This window comes from Nyctereutes procyonoides, unplaced genomic scaffold (assembly GCF_905146905.1).
Source record: "Nyctereutes procyonoides isolate TBG_1078 unplaced genomic scaffold, NYPRO_anot_genome, whole genome shotgun sequence".
Lineage (NCBI taxonomy): Eukaryota > Metazoa > Chordata > Mammalia > Carnivora > Canidae > Nyctereutes > Nyctereutes procyonoides.
The window spans coordinates 27473037-27496092 of NW_026575024.1; the positions used below are offsets into that span (position 1 = coordinate 27473037).

At 50.1% G+C, this 23056-nt stretch overlaps 1 protein-coding gene across 1 annotated transcript; it reads left to right on the top strand.

Moving 5' to 3' along the window:
- Nucleotides 1-9385: 9385 nt before the first annotated feature.
- TRIB3 (tribbles pseudokinase 3) lies at nucleotides 9386-22677 on the top strand. The gene is made up of 4 exons (XM_055343624.1): nucleotides 9386-9587; nucleotides 12926-13216; nucleotides 16791-17083; nucleotides 21464-22677. Exons 2-4 carry the CDS (start codon nucleotides 12926-12928, stop codon nucleotides 21954-21956), a joined length of 1077 nt encoding a protein of 358 aa, XP_055199599.1. The 5' UTR covers nucleotides 9386-9587; the 3' UTR covers nucleotides 21957-22677.
- The last annotated feature ends 379 nt before the right edge of the window (nucleotides 22678-23056 follow it).

A 23056-nucleotide genomic window follows, 5' to 3' on the forward strand; every position in this document is an offset into this window, starting at 1 on the left:
GAAAACTTTGATAAGGCACTGTTCCGTCGAAGTTGTGGGGAAATAAGCAGTCATAGGCTCTGCTAGGAGGAACTGGCACAATCTCAATGGATGGTCCATCCAGAAATTTCCCTTATAAGTGCAGGTGCCCAGGGGCTCCTGAGTGGCTCAGTCGGCTATGCATCTGACTTGATCTAGCTCAGGTCCTGCTTGATCTCAGGGTTGTGAGTTCAAGTTCCACACTGGGCTCCATGCTGGGCATGGAACCTGCTTAAAAAAAAAAAAAAGTGCAAATGCCCAAACTTTTGACTTAGCCATTCTATTTCTAGGAAATTAGCTCAGAGTTGCTCTCTATTCCTCCACGTACAAATACTGCAGCATTGTTTGTACTAGTCAGACTGGAAATAACGAAGTGTTCATTGACAAGGGATGCTTTCAATACACCAATACATCCCTACAGTGGAATACTACAAAGCTGTAAAAAATCAGGAAGTTCTTTTTGAAGGGATGTAGAATGATCCCCAAGACAAATCGTTGAGTAGGAAGAAAAAAAGCAATCTGAAGGACTGTGTATATGCTCTCACCTGTGTGTGAAGTGAATGATAGTCATCACTATGTCTTTAAGGAAATGTAAGAAAATTGGTTGCCCCCAGAAAGAGGAATTAGGGGGCTGGAAACAGGAAAGAAAGGGAGACTTCAAGTATTACCCATTGTACCTTTTGAATTTTGAGTCAAAATTTGCATAAATACAAATATTTAAAAATCTATCCTCCTGAAAGTGCCACATTCCTGCATACTCCTTGCCCTCAGCAAACTCCTTGTCTCCTTGGACAAAACATCCTGGAAGAGAAAAAAAAGACAAAAGGCCTGAGTGTAAATTCTACTTCCATCACTGACCCACAATGCGACCTTGGGCAAAATGCTTTCCCTCTCTGGTTCGTATTATACGACACCCAAACAATGCCCCCAGCTCTGGCATTCTATGTCCTCCTGGTAGACCAAGCACAATGGCTAGAGCCAGAGGGTAGGCACAATGGCTCCTTGCTTCTTGATTCATCTGATTTGCCTAAACTGAGTACCTCCCATGTGCCAGGTTCGTCTCTATTTCTTGCCGTACAAGCCCCCAACCCTGGTGCCTGGCATGGGAGTTAGTACACCACAGGAATTTAGGATAGACTTCTTAGCTTACAAATGAGGAATGGCTATTCAGGCGGATGCAAGGTGAATGTGGATGGACAGGTAGACAGTAGAAGGCAGCTAAACAGATTCATGGGTGGATGGATCTTTAAGACCAGGGACTTTGCTCAATCCTACAGCCCTCCTCATGGCTACCGCCTATTTTTTTGGTTGTTTTTGTACTCCCTTTTTTTGCAGCAAAGGTCTTTGAAAGAGGGTCTATACTCACTGTCTCTAATTCCTCTTCTCTCTTAAATCTACTCCAATCACACTTCTACCTGCACCCCCTCCCCCAATCCCACACCCACTGAAACTGCCGTTGTCAAGGGCATCTTGTCTCAAAATTCAACACTCAATTCTCGGTCTTCATCTATCAACTGATCAGTAGATTTTGCCAAAGTTTGCCCCTCTCTGCTCCCTGTTACACCTTCTCTCTTCATCTGGCATCCGGAACTCCACACTCTGCTGGCTGTCCTTGTTCCTTCCTGCTCAAGTGGCCCAGGACCCAGTCCCCCACATCTCAGCCAGTCTCGGGCCCATGGCACCAGATCTACATCTTCTAAGGGGTAGGTGGTGGGGAATGGGTTATAAGTGAACAGTAGATGGATGGATGAGGGATGACTATATTGATGGAGGGATTTAACCCATTCAGCTGCTATTTACCGAGCATTTACCATACACTGGTGAGCCAAACCAGCAAGTGCCTGTCCTAAAGGAGCTTATGGTTTCATGGGAGAGACAGATGTAGATATGTAATATATATGCAATTATATAGAATTAATATATTTAATATTAATATATGATTACATATAATTAAATACATACATAATTCCAAATTATAATGTGTGTTTTGAAGGGAAAAAAGGATGCTCTGAGAGAATGAAATGGATGAGGGATGGAAAAAGACAATAAATGAGTAGATGGAGGTAGACAAGACTTGGGCTGGGCTGCTTTACTTCAATGGTCCTGGCTGGCCCCATGCACCATCCATTTCCAGACGCAGGATTCTCCCCACACCCCACCTGTAGCTCTAACCTCAGGGAGATTGTCCTCTCTTCCTGTGCTGACACCGCACCTGCCCCAGCCCATCCCCAGTGGCCCTGCCTGACTCCAAGTCCTGCCCCACCCTGCTGAGTCATAGTCTTGGGCCGCTCTGAGGATAGCTCCATGGGGTTTCCAGCTCCATCCAGCCCTTTGGCCATCTGCAACCCGGGACAGGGTAAGATTGCCAGGAGGGAGACCAGCAAGTGCCAAGCAATGATATCTATGCCTCAGGACGACTCTCTCGATCCTTGAGAGACCAGGCCTAGGGCTCCAGTTGGAGTCGCTCTGGGGGTGGGGTCAGGAATAAAGGATTAGAGCCAAGTCTGTCTGCAGGATTGTAACTTAATCATGAGCTGGAATTGGAATTTAGGTCAAGGGTCAGAATGGGAAAAGGTGGGTGCCTAGTCAGTGACCAAGGCAGTGCTTGGTTTGGGCTGGGGTCAGGATTTAGCTCCAGCTATGAGCAGTGATGGGGGCTCAGGTTATGTCCAAGTTTTCAGCTTAAGAGCCCAAAGTCTGGAATAAGGCTCAGTCTATGACCAGAGTCAAGGATCAGGGCTCAGTCAATGTCCAGGGCACTGGTCTAGTCTTCTTTTTCTCCAGGGATGGACAGGGTGGGTGGGTTGGCTCTGGACCCCTTTTAGCCTAAAGTTCCATCATCCACACAGACAAGTAGCACCTGTGCCAAACCCTCTCCTTCTTCCCCTCACCCTCCCTGGGTCAGACCCTGAGGCCCAGGCCTGGCTCAGTGTCCCCCACAAAGCCTAGCAGTCCTTGTTCTGGCACCCAGGGGACCAGAGTGGGGGTAGGGGCTCTGGGGCAGGACTCTGTGCCTGACTCAAGAGGGCACCTTGCGTAAGGCTTTCTGATGCAACTCGCTGCTGGCTGAACACCTCAGTACCCCCTCCTACTCTTCACCCCACTCCTCAAGCTTTTCCCAGAAACAGAAGGGCTGGGCAGTGGCCTGAATCAAACACACATAATCCCTCTCCTTCCGGGGCCCTGATGGCTTTGGGAGCAGCAGGAGCCAGGCTGACAGACAGGCAGGCAGAGCAGGGATCCAATGACACAGCAACAGCTCCATTATTGGAGCAGGCCGATCTAGGGCTTCCTCCTCCTCCCAGGGGGAAGGCAAGGGAGAGAATCAGAATCCCTGGAAGCTTGCAGAGCCCCACCTTCAACACACACAAACCAGTAATTATGAGGACTGGTGGCTGCCCAAGGTCACCCAGTTGTGAGCCAGCAAAGCAAGGTGAGAACTGAAATCAGCTCTCCTCCAGTGGTCCCTGGGTCCTCCCGCCACAGGCTGGGGAGAGGACCCCTCATCCTTGAGGAGGGCGTGGGACTTCCCCAGGAACTTCCAATCCATCTAGTGGAGGATTCTGAAACAGCCAATGACATGGGCTTTGGAACCACACAGACCTGGGTTCAAAGCCCTCTGGCTTGCTGTGTGATTCTGGGCAGGTTACTTCTCTCTGACATCTGGTTTTTTTACTTGTTGAGAAAGAGCCTAAATTCACTCTTTAATTCACTGGTCAGGGTTGCAGTTGAAAGCAACTGAAAAGGACACGGCCCAGCCTGCCACATGGGGGATGCCCAGGAAATGTGCCCCTACCTCTCCACCCTCTCAGCAAGCAAGGGTGCATGTTGCAGTGGGAAGGGGTGGAGCGGTGACACACTCAGCTTTGTGGAAACGGTCAGCCACTTACCATCAAGTGCTTATCCTATGCCAGGAACTCCTCTGAGCACTTTGTATTAACTCAGTTAACCCTCCATTTACTCCAGGGTTCTGGGTCTCAGACTAGCTAAGTGACACACACACACCCCACCCCGGGGTCAGACAACTGGTACAGGCCAAGGAGGTGGCACAGAGCAGTAGACAAAGACCACCTGGACTTTGAGCCAGACTGCCTGGTTCCTAATCTCACTGTCCCCATTTACTCCTTAAGCCAGTGATGCCATTGTCCGAGCCTGTTCCCTCATCTGCCTCCAAGCATGAGAACAGGGACTTGGGGAAGTTTGAGGATGCAGTATGATGAAGTAAGGGAAGCACCCACACAGGGCCATGCTCCATCCATGGGCAAAGAATCACATTCCCACACTCAGAGGACAGAGCTGGGTCACCCAGCAAGGCTGCAACTGCCACTGGGCCACCCCTGGGCTATATTGTCCCCAGACACTGGCCTTCCTGTCTCTCCTGGGGCCCAGCCTGAGCCAGATTCAGATGATGAAGGATTTCTGCAAAGCTCTTGGAAGGCCCCAGAGAAGAAGGAGGTGCCCAGTTGCCTAATAAGGGCTCCCCAAGAGGAGCCGGAGCCAAGGGCTGTAACTCTTGAATCACCCACTATCATTCCCAGATCCATTGGCCCAAATCTGTTTACCCAATTGTCCTATTAGTTCTGTAGTGTTTTTCTTTCAATCAGCTCATTTTTTAAAAAAAGATTTTTATTTATTTATTTATGAGAGACACAGAGAGACAGAGAGAGAGAGGCAGAGACACAGGCAGAGGGAGAAGCAGGCTCCATGCAGGGAACCCGACGTGGGACTCGATCCCGGGTCTCCAGGATCACACCCTGGGCTGAAGGCAGGAGTTAAAACACTGAGCCACCCAGGGATCCCTCAATCAGTTCATTTTTTTTAAATTAGGGAAATTTGGGGATCCCTGGGTGGCTCAGCGGTTTGGCGCCTGCCTTTGGCTCAGGGCCTGATCCTGGAGTCTCGGGATCGAGTCCCACGTCGGGCTCCCTGCATGGAGCCTGCTTCTCCCTCTGCCTGTGTCTCTGCCTCTCTCTCTGTCTCTCTGTGTCTCTCATAAATAAATAAATAAATAACAAACAAACAAACAAATAAATAAATAAATAAAATCTTTTTTTAAAAAATTAGGGAAATTGGGATCCCTGGGTGGCGCAGCGGTTTGGCGCCTGCCTTTGGCCCAGGGCGCAATCCTGGAGACCCGGATCGAATCCCACGTCGGGCTCCTGGTGCATGGAGCCTGCTTCTCCCTCTGCCTGTGTCTCTGCCTCTCTCTCTCTCACTGTGTGCCTATCATAAATAAAAATAAAAAATTTAAAAAAAAATTAGGGAAATTTGGGGCACCTAGGTGGCTTAGTGTTTAAGCATCTGCCTTCAGCTCAGGTCATGATCCCCTTGTCTTGGAATCAAGCCCCGCTGTTCAGTGGGGAGTCAAGTCATTGAATACAATGAGAGCAAACAAGATTCTTAGATTCTAGCTAAATCCTATCTCTTGTTGAAGGCACTGGGCTGAGTCTGCTCTCTCCTCCTTATCAAGTGAGGTGTTAAAGACATAGAAGCTAGGGTACCTGAGTGGCACAATCATTAAGCACCCCTTGGTTTCAGCTCGGGTGGTGATCTCCGGGTTCTGACCTCAGAGTTGTGAGGTCTAGTCCTGTGTCAGGCTCTGGGTTCGCTGAAGAGTTTTCTTAGAGCTCTCTCCCTCTCCCTCTGCCTTTCCTCCCTCCTCCTGGCCCACCTCTCTCTCAAATAATAAATAATCTTTTGAAAAAAAGACAAGAAGCTATTAAATGAGATTTTCTTACTAGTAATTGGAGGAATAGGATCTGATTCAATATTATTTAATAGTCTTGAGACCTTCAAACCACCTGGCATCCTACCATGGGTGTACATTTTATATTTAGGAAAACACTGACCTAATCCAACTCTCTCTTCCTATTTTACAGGGAAGAACAGTAGGGCTCCCAAAGGGGAGGTGACTTGCCGACCATCTCACAGGACTGATGGCTTTTTTTTTAAGTTATTTATTTATTTATTTATTTATTTATTTATTTATTTATTTATTTATGATAGTCACACACGCAGAGAGAGAGAGAGAGAGAGAGAGAGAGAGAGGCAGAGACATAGGCAGAGGGAGAAGCAGGCCCCATGCAGGCAGCCCGACGTGGGACTCGATCCCGCGCCTCCAGGAACGTGCCCTGAGCTGCAAGCGGCACTAAACCGCTGCGCCACCGGGGCTGCCCTCAAGGATGCCTTAATGCATTTAATCCTTAGGACTAAAGTGCAAGGAAGGGTATAATTAATCCCATTTTATGGATGCATAAATCGAGGCTCAAGGCTATTTAGCATCTATGCTGTAAACCCAACAGGCTTTTCACTTCTGTGCTATACATCCTGGATCACATGCCAGGAATTCTTGGTCTAGGGTTGTGCTACTCGATTTAGTAACCATTTAATACGTGAAGCTATGGAGCATTTAAAATATGGCTAGTATGACTGGAAACTGAATTTTTTCATGCGATTGAGCTTGAATTTTTAAGCAGGTAAAATATTTTATCCATTAAACACAATTTAATTGTTTTGATAGAACAACATTTCACTTTAAGCGTAGACAGTTTAGCTCCCATGCTGATTTCTTTACAAACTAAGTATAAAATACCAGATTTTGAATACATTAGTTTGAAAAAAATTAAATCCTCTCATTAACAATTTTTTGTTATTTGTTGAAGTGATAATATGTTAGATATTTTGGATTAGATAGAATATATTATTAAAATTAATTTCACCTGCTGGTGCCTGGTAGCTCAGTCAGTTGAGTGTCCGACTCTTGATTTCAGATCAGGTCATGATCTCAGGGTCATGAGATAGGAGCCCCCTGTTGGGCTCCAGGCTTAGTGGAGAAGTCTGCTTGAGATTTTTCTCTCTCCCTCTCTCTCTCTCCCCCTCCCGCCTCATGCGTGCATGCATTCTCTTTTTCAAATAAAGAAATCTTTAAAAAATTAATTTTTTTTGTTTTTCTTTAATGCATGACTAGAAAATTTGTTTTTTTAAAATCGTTTATTTTTTATTTATTTTATTTTATTTTGTTTTATTTTATTATTTATTTATGATAGTCACACAGAGAGAGAGAAAGAGGCAGAGACACAGGCAGAGGGAGAAGCAGACTCCATGCACCGGGAGCCCGATATGAGATTCAATCCCGGGTCTCCAGGATCGCGCCCTGGGCCAAAGGCAGGCGCCAAACCACTGCGCCACCCAGGGATCCCATGACTAGAAAATTTGAAGCTACATGTGCAGCTTATATTTTATGTTCTGTTGGTCTAGAGAACTGGGATTTGACATCCTCAGCTGCAACAATGCCCCTCCCAAATCTGGAGGGCCCTGCCCTGGGTGCGTGCAGTTCCTTCCAGAAGTCATATCCACTTGTCTGGGTGAAGGCTGCTGGGTTGCAAAGGTTGTAAAATGTCCCTGGACAGTGCAGCTGCTGGAGTTAGCTGCCCCAACAAATCTCAGATCTGCTTCATACTACAAGCTGGGTGTTTTTGGGTAAGCCCCTTCCATTCACTCATCTGTAGAACAGAGGTCATAGTTGCCTATCTCATTGTTCCTTAAGTGCCTCAGGGACTTTGCACTTACTTTTTCTCTGTCCCCTCAGATCTTTGCACTTTCACTCATCTCTCCTTAAGATTTAAGTTTAAACATCACCTTTCTGATGAACCCTCATGAAAACAGACACTCCTCAATCATATCTGAGAGAGGGCAAATCTATCCTATTCAAACCTGTCCTATTTCTTTATTCAAGAAACTACATGACATCAATTTTAAGTGATCTGGGTTATTTGTTTTGTTTTCTTCATAATGGTCTGTCTTCCCACTGATTTATAAAATCTGTGAGGGTTAAGGGATGCTTGGGTGGTTCAGTGGTTGAGGCTCTGCCTTCAGCTCAGAGCTTGATCCCGGGGTCCCAAATCTGGTCCTGCATCAGACTCCCTGTGAGGAGTCTGTCTCTCCCCCTGCCTATGTCTCTGCCTCTCTCTCTCTCTCTCTCTCTCTCTCTCTCTGTGTGTGTGTGTGTGTGTCTCTCATGAGTAAATAAATAAAATCTTAAAAAAAAAATCTGTGAGGGCAGGGATGGACTAATCTTGTCACTGCATTTAGAGTCCCCAGCATTTAGAACAGGGTCTGACACAGCATGAACAAAGTTATGAATGTATGAGCAAACCCGGTACAGTGCTGGCTTCATAGAGAAGCTCAAAAAATAACCAACTCCACCTTTCTTTGTCCCTTACCGCTGTGGGATTTTCCAGTTGACTCTAGGTGTCCTGGCATAGAAAATGATTTCATTAGTCCCTCCCTGGCAGGGGAGTCTCCAGGGTTAAATGAGATCCCAGAACAACCTGGTGCACCCTGAAGGTCCTTAGACACAGGTGAGCTGATCCCTGGGGTTCTGGAACCTGAGAAACAAAGGTAACTCCACCCACCATTCATCCAGTCTCTGCCTGGAGGAGTATTTTTTTACACTGGTACATTCAGACATCAAGACCTAAAAGGGATTTCCAAGAAAGGTGCTGGACTTTGGGGCTGCACAAGGATTTAGCTTGCCAAACAGTAAGTGGCCCCAGCGCCTCCTTGGCTTAGGGTGCAAATCCTGTTATGGGTGCCTTCCCCTCTGAGCCTCATTCTATTCATTGAGCACTTAGGACGTGCCTACCACATAGTTCTAAGCATTTTCTCCCAGTGAAAACCTTATGAAGTGAATACTCCTATAAACCCATTTTACAGAGGAGGAACTTCAGCTCCAACAGGGTTTGAAGTAGCTTTCCTGAGGTTGCACAGTGCATCTGTGGAAAGCTAGGGGTGCACTCTTAGGCAGGCTGGTTCTAGGGCACTGGCTCTTAACCATGAGGCTGCACCGCCTCTCTCCAAAGAACCTTGTGAGGCCTGCCCCAGCTCAGGTCTTCTCCCCAAGGGACCACACTAGTTCTTCTGAGTCCGGAGTCAGCTCCTAAGTCTGCAGTCTTTGCAAAGCTCCAGGGCTGCTTTCCCAGCGCTGGGCCTCACTGTAGGATGGGGGGAGCAGAGCTTCCTGCCTGCCCAGGGTCCTCCTAAAGGTTAATCAAGCAAAGGTGGGAAGGTTCTTTATAAACAGGAAAGCACCCGGGAACTGTCACAGTTTGCTCTTTTTCTCCTCTGCATCCTGAGATGGAAGGATGTTCTCCCTCATTTCACATACGGGTAAACTGAGGCTCAGAAAAGCTCTTTCCAAAGTGATAGGGAGAGGCAGTGGGGGGTGGTCTGCGCGCGGCCGGTGGGGGAGGAGGCGGAGCCCAGGCACCCCTGGAGGCCGGGTGAGGCGAGAGGGGCGGGGCGGGGCGCGCGGGGGCGGGGCTCCCGGGGATGGTGCAATCCCCGGCCTGAGCGCATCAGGCGGCGGCCGATTAGCCCAGGTTTGCATCACCCGGGCCGGGGCCGGGGCCGTCGCGGGCGCCGGGAGACACTCGCAGCGGAAGCGCGGGCGGCTCCGCACGTGTCCGGCTGCCGGGGGCCGGGGTCCCGAGCTCAGTCGCGTCGCAGCGGGCCCCCGGCCACGTGGGAGAGCCCGGGCGACCCCGGACCCCGCCGCACGCCCGGTAGAGGTACCCAGTGGGGCCCGAGAGGGGCCGGGAGCGGGCGGGCGGGAGGGGCGCACCTGCGAAGGTGGCGGCGGCGGTCTCCCGGGGGCTGAGGGTGGCGGGGCGGAGATGTGGGAGTGTCGCCCCGAAAGGTGAGTGTGGGGCGGGGGAAGGCGTGTGTGAGGGGCCCGTGGGCGTCGCTGGGGACTCTGCAGGGCCTGTGTCACTGTAGAGTGAGCCTGCGGGGTTGGGGAATGTGTCTCGGCGGACGGTGCGGACGGTGGGGAGGGCTGCGCACCTGGTGGCAGGTGTCCGCCGGGCGGGGGACACGCTGGGGCCGCGCTGGGGTGTCCTGGGGGTGGGTGCAGGGCGAGTGGAGCGAGGACGCCGCGCGCGGGTGCGGGACCCCAGAGCGCACGGAGCGTCGGCTGCAGGTGCGCACCTGGCGCTGCGGCCGCGGGTTGCGGGTTGTACTGCGCGCGTGTGCGGTTCGCCCCTGCGGACCCCGGGGGTGAGGGGCTGGGGCCCAGGTCCGCCCCTTCTCGCAGCCCTGGGGCCGGCCTCTCCGCCTCTCGCCGCTCCGTTTCCGCTGAATCCTCGGCCTCAGGACACCCGCTGCCCGCCGCTTCCGCTCCCACGGGAGGAGCCGGGCTGGGGAGGGCGGGGCGAGGGCCCATGGGGGGATGGGGCACGTGTCAGACCTTGCCTGTGACCTTACTGCTGTCCGCCGTGCGCGGCGAGTGTGTGTGTGCCTGCACGCTTGTCCAGAGAGGACGAGATGCGTGTCACTTAACGATGTGTATGCTCCCCTCTGCCCTTAATGTGGTGTCTCAGCTGGCTGGCTTGGACAACCTGTGCGTTTGAGAGGTGTGTGTACACCTGTCTGCTCTGGGTTCTGTGAGTGTGTGCTTGGTATGACCTGCCCTGGTTCCCCTAGAGGTGTCAGGGAACAGCAAGAGGTAGATATTGGGGGCTGCTCCATCCTACAGTGGAGATTCTAGTCCTGCAGTGTGGTCTGCAAAGTCCCTTGCTCAGTTACAGTAACTCCACCTGCCCCATGGAGCTTATCCCAAGCCCCACCCACCTCTGAGGCATGGATATGGCCAAGCAGCCTGGTGTGCTGATGTGGCCACAGGAGAGCCGCCCCAGCCACAGTCCCAAGGAGAGCACTGAAGGACCTCCCGCTATGAATAGTAGTAGAAATGGGCTGACAGTGGTGATCATTTACTGACACCCACCCTGCAACAGGGTCACTAAATTATTTGTGCTTTTATTTCATCATCGCAAAAAATCATATGGACTTTGCATCCTGCTCCCTCTTTACAGATGAGGGCACTGAGGCTGGGGAAGACTGCAGGACTTGCCCAGAGCTACCCAGCTGGGAAAAGTCTGAGCCAGGATTAGGAATATCTGACTACAAGAATATCTGACTACAGCCACCTGCTGTTTCATTCTTACACATTGGGATTATGGCCTTTCACTCAATGTGGAGTGTCCTTCCCAAGGCATCCCATGCTTTTGGGAGTATGTGGCCCTCAGTTTGAGAATGGTCTCTGAGAGATGTTTTCTGCCCCCGACCTTTGGGAAAGTCTTTAACTGGGCTGAAGTCTATATCCTGCTAATGTCTTATACCTGGGCTCCTTGTCCCTCATCTGGATCCTGAATGGGTAGGCAGATGGGTCCTAGAGAGAACTTCTCTGCCCTGACTGCCATTGCAGTCTCCTCCATCCACCGCATACACAGTTATACAGCTGCCCTGCTGATGGCTTCCGCCGTAGTTCAATGAATTGGGGCCTTTGAGAGGCCTCCCCTGCTTGCCTTACTTCTTACCTGATGGTGAAACCTAGCTGTCTATGGACTAACTCTGCACATTGATCTGTGATTCTGATCACTCTTGGGCCATCAGGCAATAGTAAAATTCACATTTGAAAAAAAAATACACTCTTTTTGAAATACTCAGCAATAAATTAATGCAGAATCTTTATTTTAAACTACTGAAACTGAAAATTCCCTTGCCTCCCCACCAAATCCCTTCCTCTGTTGGAGTCCTCCCAGAAGGCCAGGAGCTACTGTGACCAGTTTAGTCTGGGTCATTCCAGAATTTGTCCTGTACATTTACATATCTACATATATGCAAATATGAAGATTTTTTTTTAATGCTGGTGGTTTTTTTTTTTTTTACAAGAATAAGATCATCTCCAGGTATATTGTTTAGCAGTTTGCTTTGTTCTTTGGACAATATATTCATTCTAGAGCTTACATTTATATATACATTCAGTACATATGTCATTCATTCATCATCCCTCTCTCCCTCCCTCCCAGTCACAGGTCCTAGCTCCTTGCACTGTGTGACACTTTTTTTTTTTTTAAGATTTTATTTATTCATTAGAAACAGAGAGAGGAAAAGAGAGAGACAGAGAGACACAGGCTCCATACAGGGACTTGATCCCCGGCCTCTAGGATCACAACCTGGACTGAAGGTGGCGCCAAACCGCTAAGCCGCCAAGCCACCGGGCCTGCTTTTGTGTGACACTTTGCTGGAGTGCAAAGTCGCTCTTCTTCCCTCTCACTACCACTAAGTCCATCTCTCCACTTTGTTTCTTCTTTTTTGTTGTTTTTGTTTTCATTTAACAGTTCACTTAGGAGATCTTTCCAGTTAGCACATAAAGAGTTTTTCTTTTTCTCTCTTTTTTTAAGTATACCCAGCATGGGGCTTGAACTCCCCGCCCTGGGATCAAGAATCCTATGCTCGAGCCAGAGAGGTGCTCCCGAAGAGTTGTCTCAATTTTGGAGTGCCTAGCTGGCTCAGTTGGAGGAGCACGTGACTTGATCTTGGGGTCATGAGTTCGAGCCCCATGTTGAGTATAAAGATTATTAAATAAATAAATAAAAGTTTTCTCAATCTTAAATGGTACAGTTGTTTCATATAACGGATGAAACATGTAATTTATTTAACCAGTTCCCTAATGATGGATGTTCAGTTGTTTGTATCACGTGGGCCCCGGGGTGACTATGCCTGCATCATTACAGTGTACACGGGTGTGTACAGAGCTTCCTGTCCCCTTCCAGAGCTGTATAGTAGTCTGTCATGTGGCTATACCATATTTAACCAGTCCCCTACTGCTTGGGGGTGTTTCCCACCTTTTGCTATAAGATATAAGACTCTCCTGAACAGCCTAATTTGGGTGTTTAATTTTTTTGGTGAGCATTTTAGTTGGAGGATAAATTCCCAGACCTGGGAAACTCAGTCAAGGAGTGCATTTGTTGGTTTAATGCACACTGCCAAGTCACCCCCATGACAGCGAGGGAAGAGTAGGGCCACCAAACAGCTTCCCTTCAGTGCTTTTTCCCCTTTTTTGTAGATGCGAGCCACCCCCCTGGCTGCTGCTGCGGGTGCCCCCTCCAGGAGAAAACGGTTCAAGTTGGATAATGAGCTAGACACTGAGTGTCCCACCCGGAAACCAGCTGGAAGTGGGCCCCAGTCCAAGCTGCCCCCCTGCCCGCCACCCCTGAGCCCTCCACCTGCTCCGGCCCGGGCCCTCCCCGTGACCACTGCCTCCCGGCTTGGGCCCTACATCCTCCTGGAGCCCGAGGAAGGTGGCCGTGCCTACCGGGCCTTGCACTGCCCCACAGGCACTGAGTACACCTGCAAGGTAAGTCCCCTGCGGTCGCTCTCTCCTAGTATCCCAACGGCCTGGAATGGACCGTGGCTCCAGAGGATTGTCAGGGCCGAGGGGTCCGTAAGTTACTTTGTTCCTGTGTTTATTGAGGAAGCAGCCAGTGAGCCCCCAGCTCTCTGCCAGGCCCTGGGCTAGGCTGAGACCAGAGAGGTAAACCCAACATTACCAGCCCTGGAGGAGCTTAGGCCCTAGAGTATGACACATGCCCCAGGGGTGGTGCTTAGGGGCCAGGGGATCACAGAGCAGGAGCCTCCAATGTATTCAAGGGGGATGTTAGAAAAGGATGAGCAGGAGTTAGCCAGGGAGAAGTAGGGGAATGGAGGTCCGGGCAGGGGAGGCAGCCTGGAGGAGCGAGAGTATGGGGCATCAGAGGATTCAAAGGACTTCACCATGGCCAGAGCAGAGAGGGGCAGGAGATGAGGGCCGGCAGCCACTGGTTGTGAAAGCATGAGAGAGGAGCTCACACTGGGCTGTGGGGAGCCCCTGGAGATATTCACACTAGGTAAAGGTGAGGTGGAGTAGACATCAGAATGCCTGGGACCCTGGAGGTCATTGGGCCTACCCTGTGACCATCTGGCAGATGGAAAGACTGAGGTCAAGAGGGGAGAGCCAAGCACCAAATCACTTAGTATCGGGCTTGGCTCCTAGGGCAAAGTCCAGGGTTCCTGTCAGAAATCAGGAGATGGGCAGGGTCAGGCCCATAGGACGTTGGCAGGTCATAGCCTAAAAAGACAGAGGCAAAGAACTATAATAACAGGTATTTACTAAAAAAAAACAAAAAAACAAAAAAACAAAAAAACAACAAAAAAAACCAGGTATTTACTGTGCACCAGATACTATGTTGATGGTTTAGTGTTCATAATCTCTTCTCATCTTCACACGGGCTCTATGGTAGTTACTATTATTAGGCCCATTTTGTAGCTAGAGGACTCTGAGGCTCAGAAAACTGTGGTCCCTGAGCCAGGGGGTGTCAGAGGTGAGACAGCTCAGGGCTGTGGCCCCGTGCTAGGGCATGTGTTTCAGACACAAGCAGGACAGCCTGGCTTCTGGTGGGCAGGGCAAGGAAGATACAGAAGACCCAGGTACACTAGGGAAGGGAAGGAGGAGGCCTGGGTCCCCTTGGGAATGGCAGAGAAGGAAGTAGACCTAAGCTTCCACCTAGGGAGCAGTGGCAGCTGGTTCCTGCTGGATGGGGGTTGCAGTGGGCAAGGTGATAGAGGCAGACGTACGGTCCAGCCATCAGCTTTACCTGGGCTCTGGGCTGCCTGATGCAGGTCCCCAGGGCTCTGCCCCAAGTGCTCTAAGGAACCCCTGCAACATTACAGGTTTTCTTCTGTTCCTATTGGGAGAGGCATCGTGCTGAATGGCATGACCAAAGCAGGCTCAAACCAGAAGCACCATGCTTTCTCATAGCCCCAGTTATTCAGAAACATTTAGGGAGATCTGGGATGTGCTTGGCCCCATGCTAGTGTGAGCTGTGGGGCTGACCTGCCATTTCCACATCACCTTTTCTGATCAGTGTGTAGAAGGATCATTATCCTGTCTGTAAATTACCACCCATTCATTCATTCAACGAACCTTCATTGAGCACTCTATGTGCCATCCACCATGCCGTGGTTCCAAAATAGAGTTCTGCTCTCATCGAGCTGATGTGCTAGTGGAGGACATGGACAGTAATCACAGGAATAAGTAAAATATTGCACAAAGGAAGGGTGATCCTGTGCCAGGTGGCCAAAAGTGCTTTGGAGAGAAAGCTAGGAGCTGGGAGAGAGGGGGACAGGGACCGTGGGAAAGCAGGTGATTTTAGTGCAGGAAGAACTCTCCAAGGAGGTGACATTTGAGCAGTGACTTGTGTGAGCTGGGGGAGCCAGCCCCCTGGGTACCTAGGGAAGAGCACTCAGGAAGCAGGACGGGCAAGGGCAAATATACAGAGCAGGAATGTGCTTGCCTTGACTTAAAAAGAAAGTAGTCTCTGACCAATAAAAAATAAATTTATTATTAAAAAAAAAAGGAAAGTAGTCTCTATATTTTGGATTCTTTTTCCCATGCCACCCAACTATTTGGTTTTTTTAAGACATGCTTACATTTTTTTTCATGTATTAAAGATGTATATGCCTTATTTATTTGTTTTCTGTGTGGCATAGCCAGAATAACATGGGAAGGATTTAAAAACAGACAAACTGAGTATCCCAGCTCAGCCTCTGATCCCCTGTATGGCTTCCAACAAAGGACCGTCCTCTCAACATCAGTTTCACCACCAGTAAAACAGAACACACCTTTCAGGGGCTGTGACGAGTTTTCTATCTGATGTCCATAAAGGCTCTAGCACCTTTTCCAACAACCTCACCCTACTCACCACTGCCCCTCTTCCCACCTTTACCCTACTCTAGCTGAAATGATCTTGGGCTGGTCTTCTAGAGCAGCTCAAGCTCTTTTTTGCTTCAGGGTCTTTGCACTACCCAGGTCTCCCACCTGGAAAGCTTATCCCATGGCATCATTTAGGTCACTTCCCCAGAATCCCTTTTAGACCACACCTTTTTTTTTTCTTTTCTTTTCTTTTTTTTTTTTTTTAAGATTTAATTTATTTATTCATGAGAGATACAGAGAGAGAGAGGCAGAGAAGCAGGCTCCATGCAGGGAGCCTGATGTGGGACTCGATCTCAGGACTTCAGGATTACGCTGTGGGCGGAAGGCAGGCGCTAAACCGCTGAGCCACCCAGGGATCCCCTAGACCACACCTTTTCAAATATGTGCATGCCCCTTTCAACATATTCTCTATTCCATCATCCTTCTTGCTTCCTTTGCAATGCTTATCAGAATTTGTTTTTTTTTTTAATTTTTTATTTATTTATGATAGTCACAGAGAGAGAGAGGCAGAGACACAGGCAGAGGGAGAAGCAGGCTCCATTCACCGGAAGCCCGACGTGGGATTCGATCCCGGGTCTCCAGGATCGCGCCCTGGGCCAAGGGCAGGCGCCAAACCGCTGCGCCACGCAGGGATCCCGCTTATCAGAATTTGTGAATATTTAGTCTTTGGCCTGTTTCTTATCTCCTGTATGGGACTCTGGACATCAGGAGGGCAGGGACCATGGCTGGCAGTCCGGTTGGATCCCTGGCACTGGCCCAGGCCGCCGTGCAGTGCCTGGGTGTACAGTGAATGAGAGGGCGGGCAGGCAGTGAATCCCAGAGAATGGGAGCTGTGAGGACCGTGATAAAGTGACTTGTGCACTCTCTGCTCTCCTGGATTGCCCCGGCCTTGGGGGTTATTTCCTTTGGGTTGCCTACTATTTCCCAGTTTTCTGAAGTTTAAGGCCATATAAGGTTGCAGGGGAGAGCGCAGACAATGGAGCATGGAGTTGGGTGTCAGCCTGCCACTCCCTGGCTGCCTGGCCTCTCAGCCCGGTTGGGGTGGAGTGGCTGGGGCTGGAGGGCCCCGCACGCAGTAGGGCCTAAGCCGTTGGCTGCGACTGGTTCCCAGGCCAGCCCGGCCTCCACCTGTCACCTGTCACCTGGCAGCACCTGCGCTCACGCCGTGCCCCGCCCACAGGTGTACCCGGTCGGCGAGGCCCTGGCCGTGCTGGAGCCCTACACTCGACTGCCCCTGCAAGGACACGTGGCCCGGCCCGCCGACGTCGTGGCGGGTCCCCGCCACCTCTACACCTTTTTCCCGCGGCCCCACGGGGACATGCACAGCCTGGTGCGCCGCCGCCGCCGCCTCCCGGAGCCCGAAGCCGCCGCGCTCTTCCGCCAGATGGCCGCGGCCCTGGCGCACTGCCACCAGCACCGGCTGGTCCTGCGCGATCTCAAGCTGCGGCGCTTTGTCTTCACCGACCAGCAGAGGTGAGTGTGGTCCCAGAGACCCTCATCACAGACATCCTGAGGAGATGGGCCATGATGGGGAAACTGAGGCCCACGAAGGCAAAGTGACTTAGATACACACAGAACGGAGAAGCCGGGACTAGCACCTCTGCCTGGTACCCAGGGACAGGTTGGCTCCCGCCTAATGAAAGCCCCCGGGCTGGAGCATGGCCTTTGTGACAGTCATAGTAGCTGACAGTGATGAAGAGCTTGGCTACAGTGTCTGACTCTGCCAGGATCCTTACAAATATAAGGGAGGCACTATTATTGTTCCCATAGGACAGGTGAGGAAACAGGCCCAGAGCATCAAGCAACACCCAAGATTCCACAGCTAAATAAATAGCAGAGCCCAGATGTGACTCCAGAGAGGTCCTGATCCACCCTAAGAAGTGGGAGGCCTGGCTGGACTTACCGGCTGACTCTGGGTGACCTAGGGTCTCTGGACCTGTTTCCCCATTGGTAAGGGCAAGGGCTGCATTGTCAAGATGTTTTCAGGATGTCATGGTCACAGACAACAAGCCACCACAGGCCCTAAGGTTCCTCACCTGGGAACTTTTTCTGTGAAACAGAATCAGAATTTTTGGAGGGAGAGAGCAGAAGGAGGACTGGTGTTCTTTCCCCTCCCCCACACCCTGGGGGTGTGCAGGGGGCGTCAGGGAGCACAGCTAGCCTGTCAGGTCCACATGAATGTCCATCAGGAGCATGGGTTGCATATCAAGATTTTTTGTGTGGGGGAAGGAGGGCAACCCCATTGCACATTTTTTTAATGGATTTTTTTTTTAAGTAATCTCTACCCCCAATATCAGGCTCAAACTTATGACCTCGGGATCAAGAGTCACATGCTCTTCCAACTGAGCCAGCCAGGCACCACCCCCCATTGTACATTTTAAACTTTTTGAAATACTTTCAGACTTGCAGAAAAGTTTCAAAAATAGTGCAAAGAGTTTCCATATCTCCTTCACCTGCTTCCCTTAATGTTACCTTCTCACATAGCCACAGAACAACTATCAAAACTAAGAAATTGGGGCACCTGGGTGGCACAGTTGGTTAAGCATCCGACTCTTGGTTTCAGCTCAGGTCATGATCTCAGGGTCATGAGATCGAGTCCTGCATGGAGCCCTATGTGGGGCTCTGTGCTCAGGGCTGAGTCTGCTTGAGATTCTGTCCCTCTCCCTGCCCCCGCTCACATGTGCGCTCTCTCTCAAATAAATAAAATCTTAAAAAAAAAAAAAAAAAAAGAAGAGTACTACAAGAGTGATAGGCCCCTCTCAGCACGCCTTGTCAGGAGACACGTGGTGATACATAGTACTGCGATGTTAACCTCAGTCATTTGGTTAAGGTGGTTTCTGCCATGTTTCTCTACTGTAACATTCCTAATTTACCCTTTGTAATTTTTTTAAAAAGATTTTATTTGGGGGATCCCTGGGTGGCGCAGCGGTTTGGCGCCTGCCTTTGGCCCAGGGCGTGATCCTGGAGACCCGGGATCGAATCCCGCGTCGGGCTCCCGGTGCATGGAGCCTGCTTCTCCCTCTGCCTGTGTCTCTGCCCCTCTCTCTCTCTCTCTCTCTCTCTCTCTCTCTCTCTGTGACTATCATAAATAAATAAAAATTAAAAAATAAAAATAAAAAAAAATAAAAAGATTTTATTTGGGCAGCCTGGGTGGCTCAGTGGTTTAGTGCCTCCTTCAGCCCAGGGCATGATCTTGGAGACCCTGGATCGAGTCATTGATCATTTAATATTTTAATATTAATTAAATTAATTAATTCCAATTAATTTTAATAAATAAATAAAATTAATTAATCAATTAAATATTTAATATTTAAAATTTTAAAAGATTTTATTTATTTATTCAATGAGAGACACACAGAGAGAGAGAAAGGCAGAGACAGGCAGAGGAAGAAGCAGGCTCCATGCAGGAACCTGATGTGGGACTCGATCCCTGATCCCAGGACCACGCCCTGAGCCAAAGGCAGGCACTCAACCGCCGAGCCACCCAGGTGTCCCTATCCTTTGTAATTAAAAGGTATTGGGACGTTTGGGTGGCTCAGTGGTTGAGCATCTGCCTTTGGCTCAGAACGTGATCACCCCATCCCGGGATCGAGTCCCACATTGGACTCCCTGCAATGGGGCCTGCTTCTCCCTCTGCCTATGTCTCTGCCTCTCTCTCTCTCTGGCTTTCATGAATAAACAAATAAAATCTTTAATAAATAAATAAAAAGTACTTAACCTTTTGGGGCGCCTGAGTGGCTCAGTCAGTTAAGCATCTGCCTTAGGCTCTGGTCATGATCACAGAGTCCTAGGATTAAGCCCCACATCTGGCTGCCTGTTCAGCGGGGAGACTGCTTCTCCCTCTCCCTCTGCCTGCTACTCCCCCTGCTTGTGGTCTCTCTCTCTGTCAAAATAAATAAAATCTTTTTAAAAATTTTTAAAAATACATACATACACACATACATACCTTGGGCAGGTACTTCGAGGCCATGAGTATAAATACTGTTTCTCCTCAAACTTACCCACGGATTTACAGGGCATCCACCTTGCCTGTAGCAGTTACTACTGTAATGCTTGCCTAAGGGTGATTTTCTGTTTCCTTCTACATTTTATTCTATAAGGAACATCCTTTAGTAAGAAGTAGAATGTAAATTTTGTATGATTTTTAAGCTAATACACAGCTTCAAATAATTTTGAACTTAGGGCAAGTTTCATCACCCACAGGCCTGCCAAGGTGAAAAAGTGCTTCTTTGTCTTTTTAAGGCAATAGTTTGGGAAGCACTGTTTATAGAAGAGGGCTGGTGGAGTCAGACCTGGCTTTGAATCTTGGTTCTACATTTTTATCTGCTCTTTGGTCTTGAACAATGGCTTCACCTGCCTGAGCCTTGATTTTTTTCATCTGTAAAATGGGCCAAGCACCACCTAGAGCTATGATTCACGGGATTGGTCAATGTTTGTGAAATGCCAGTGGACACCCAGGAAATGGTGCCATAGAATAATCTTAATAGCAGTGGTAATTTTTTAAAAAGTGGCATTGGTAACAATGTTTATTATTAAAGTAACCCAGAGTGCTCTGTGGAAATTGTTTAAAGTGGAAGTTGCAAATGGGTTACACACACTTTTTTTTTTGCCTCATTTACATGTTCATTTGTTGTTGGTGGGTTTTTTTAAAGATTATATTCATTTATTCATGAGAGAGAGCAAGAGAGGCAGAAATACAGGCAGAGGGAGAAGCAGGCTCCATGCAGGGAGCCCCCCACCCAGGACCCGATCCCAAGTCCCCAGGATCACGCCTTGGGCTGTAGGTGGCGCTAAACCGCTGAGCCACCTTGGCTGCCCTGTTCATTTGTTTTTGATTGAAATTGGCTGCCAACGTTTGAAAAGTGGGATTTTTCATTAAAATCTGATTTCTGGCTTCTCTTGGGGAAAACTGGGAACGTGGGGCCACCTTGGGAACGGTGAGAGGTTCACAGCCATGGCGCTTAGTAGGTGAGAGCTGGGGCTGTGAGACGGACTGTGAGGACGAAATGAGATACACCAGGTAATGAGTTTGGCTCTGGGTCAGGTACCCAGGGGACACGCCATAATATCCACTGTAATGTTGTGAGCCGTGCCCTTTCAGGCAGGGTTTGTGTTGAGGTGTTTGGCATGGTCTCCACTTCTATTTCTCTCACTTTATTACCTGCTTGGATCCTGTTTGCCTCTGGTTAAGGAGAGGCTTAGTGTTCTTGGCCCCCTCGGCCCCCTCCCCAAGGGACTATTGGAAATGGGCTCCTTTCAGAGTCCTAGTTCAAACTGAATTGCTCTGTGGCCTTGAGAAATGACTTAATACCTCTGAGCCTGGTAAAATGGGTAAAATGTGATTTTTAAATTTTTTTTATTTTTTTATTTATGATAGTCACAGAGAGAGAGAGAGAGAGGCAGAGACACAGGCAGAAGGAGAAGCAGGCTCCATGCACTGGGAGCCCGACGTGGGATTCGATCCTGGGTCTCCAGGATCACGCCCTGGGCCAAGGCAGGCGCCAAACCGCTGTGCCACCCAGGGATCCCGGGTAAATTGTGATTAATCAACCACTCAATTCTGCCAAATGCCAGCCAGCTCTCAGAAACTGGGTGTCATTAAGGGTGATAGTGTGGGGACACCCGGGTTGAGCACCTGCCTTCGGCTCAGGCCGTGATCTCAGGGTCCCGGGATCGAGTCCTGCATCAGGTTCCCCGCGGGGAGCCTGCTTCTCCCTCTGCCTGTGTCTCCGCCTCTCTCTGTGTCTCTCATGAATAAATAAATAAAATATATTTTTTAAAGGGGGTGATAGTGAGGGGTGGCGGCATGGGAGTCCCCATGAGAGCTGACCCCTCTGTCTCCACCTGCCACAGGACAAAGCTGGTGCTGGAGAACCTGGAGGACGCCTGTGTGCTGACCGGGCCCGACGACTCCCTGTGGGACAAGCATGCGTGCCCAGCCTACGTGGGGCCTGAGATCCTCAGCTCCAGGGCCTCGTACTCGGGCAAGGCCGCCGATGTCTGGAGCCTGGGCGTGGCGCTCTTCACCATGCTGGCGGGCCACTACCCCTTCCAGGACTCAGAGCCTGCCCTGCTCTTTGGCAAGATCCGCCGGGGTGCCTTTGCCCTACCTGAGGGCCTCTCGGCTCCTGCGCGCTGCCTGGTCCGCTGCCTCCTCCGACGGGAGCCAGCTGAGCGGCTCACAGCCGCGGGCATCCTGCTGCACCCTTGGCTGCGAGAGGACCCGATCCCTTCAGCTCCACCCCGATCCCACCTCTGGGAGGCTGACCAGGTGGTCCCCGAAGGGCCCGGGTTAGAGGAGGCCGAGGAAGAGGAGGGAGAAGGAGAAGCGGGTCTATATGGCTAGGTAGGCCTAGACTCTCGGCCGCAAACAGTGGACCGAGTTTGGGGTATCTCCAAGCTCTCTCCTGCCTTTTTTTGTTTTTTGCACTGAGCCAAACCTTAGTGCCTTCTAGAAGGAAGAAAGGAAGAAGCATGTGTGGAGTGTGCTACATGCACACCTGTGTGGTTCCTCACACCCGTATACACAGGCTTCTGCATTTGACAAACCCCTTCTAGGGAGCTCATTGGGTGCCAAATTGTGTTCTAGGTACTGAGAACACAGTGAACGGAAGAGAAAACTACTCACAGAGTTCACAACACTTTTCCATGCATCCCAGGTCATGACTTCTGACCTGGGATGGTCCCTCTCACAATCCCTGTGCCAAAGGCTCCAGGCCTCCCCCTTGCAACTCAGGTCAGTTCTCCAGAGCCCAGGTCTAGGAATCGTGCTCCCAGCAGCTCTGTCTTCTCTGTTCAGGCCCAAGCCAAGGATTCAGGCTGGCAGCTCACCAGTTCAAACTATGAGGCTGGTCCTCATCTAACTCAAGGAGTGATTTGGGAGGAGGCTCCATGGCTCTCCACCTCTAGCCTGAGCACCAGAGTTGGGGGACAGAGGAGGCAGGGTCTTCCCCCTGACCTCCTGGAAAGTCCCAAGCTCTATTCTGGGTTTTGGATCAACACTATAGGTTTTTTTTTGCCATAAGAATATATTTTTACCTTGTGCCTAATAAAGGAATTACGAGATATTTTAATGTCTCTTGGACATTTCTTCTAGTCTCTCCTCCCCATCTCTTCTTAGTTTTCCCTGCCCCGTGGTGAGGCCAGAGGCTTATGTCTCCACCTCCGCTGAGTAGTTCTCGAGAACAGATTCCCTGCAGCCCGGGGGGTCTTGCGTGCTCCCTCTGTTCCTTCTGGAGGCAGTACTGTTTCTGTTAGGGTCCTTTTTGGCTGCAAGTAACCGAAACCCTAATTAGCCATGCCAACCCTCCAGCCGCAGGTGGGTGTGGCCCTCCTGAGGCTCATGCTCCATGTGGAAGGGGCAGTCACCTGAGCAAAGTCAAATTCTGGGAGGAGGCAGTGGTAGAAAGCCCAAGAAGAACTGAAGTGTCCTGATCAATAGCCTGC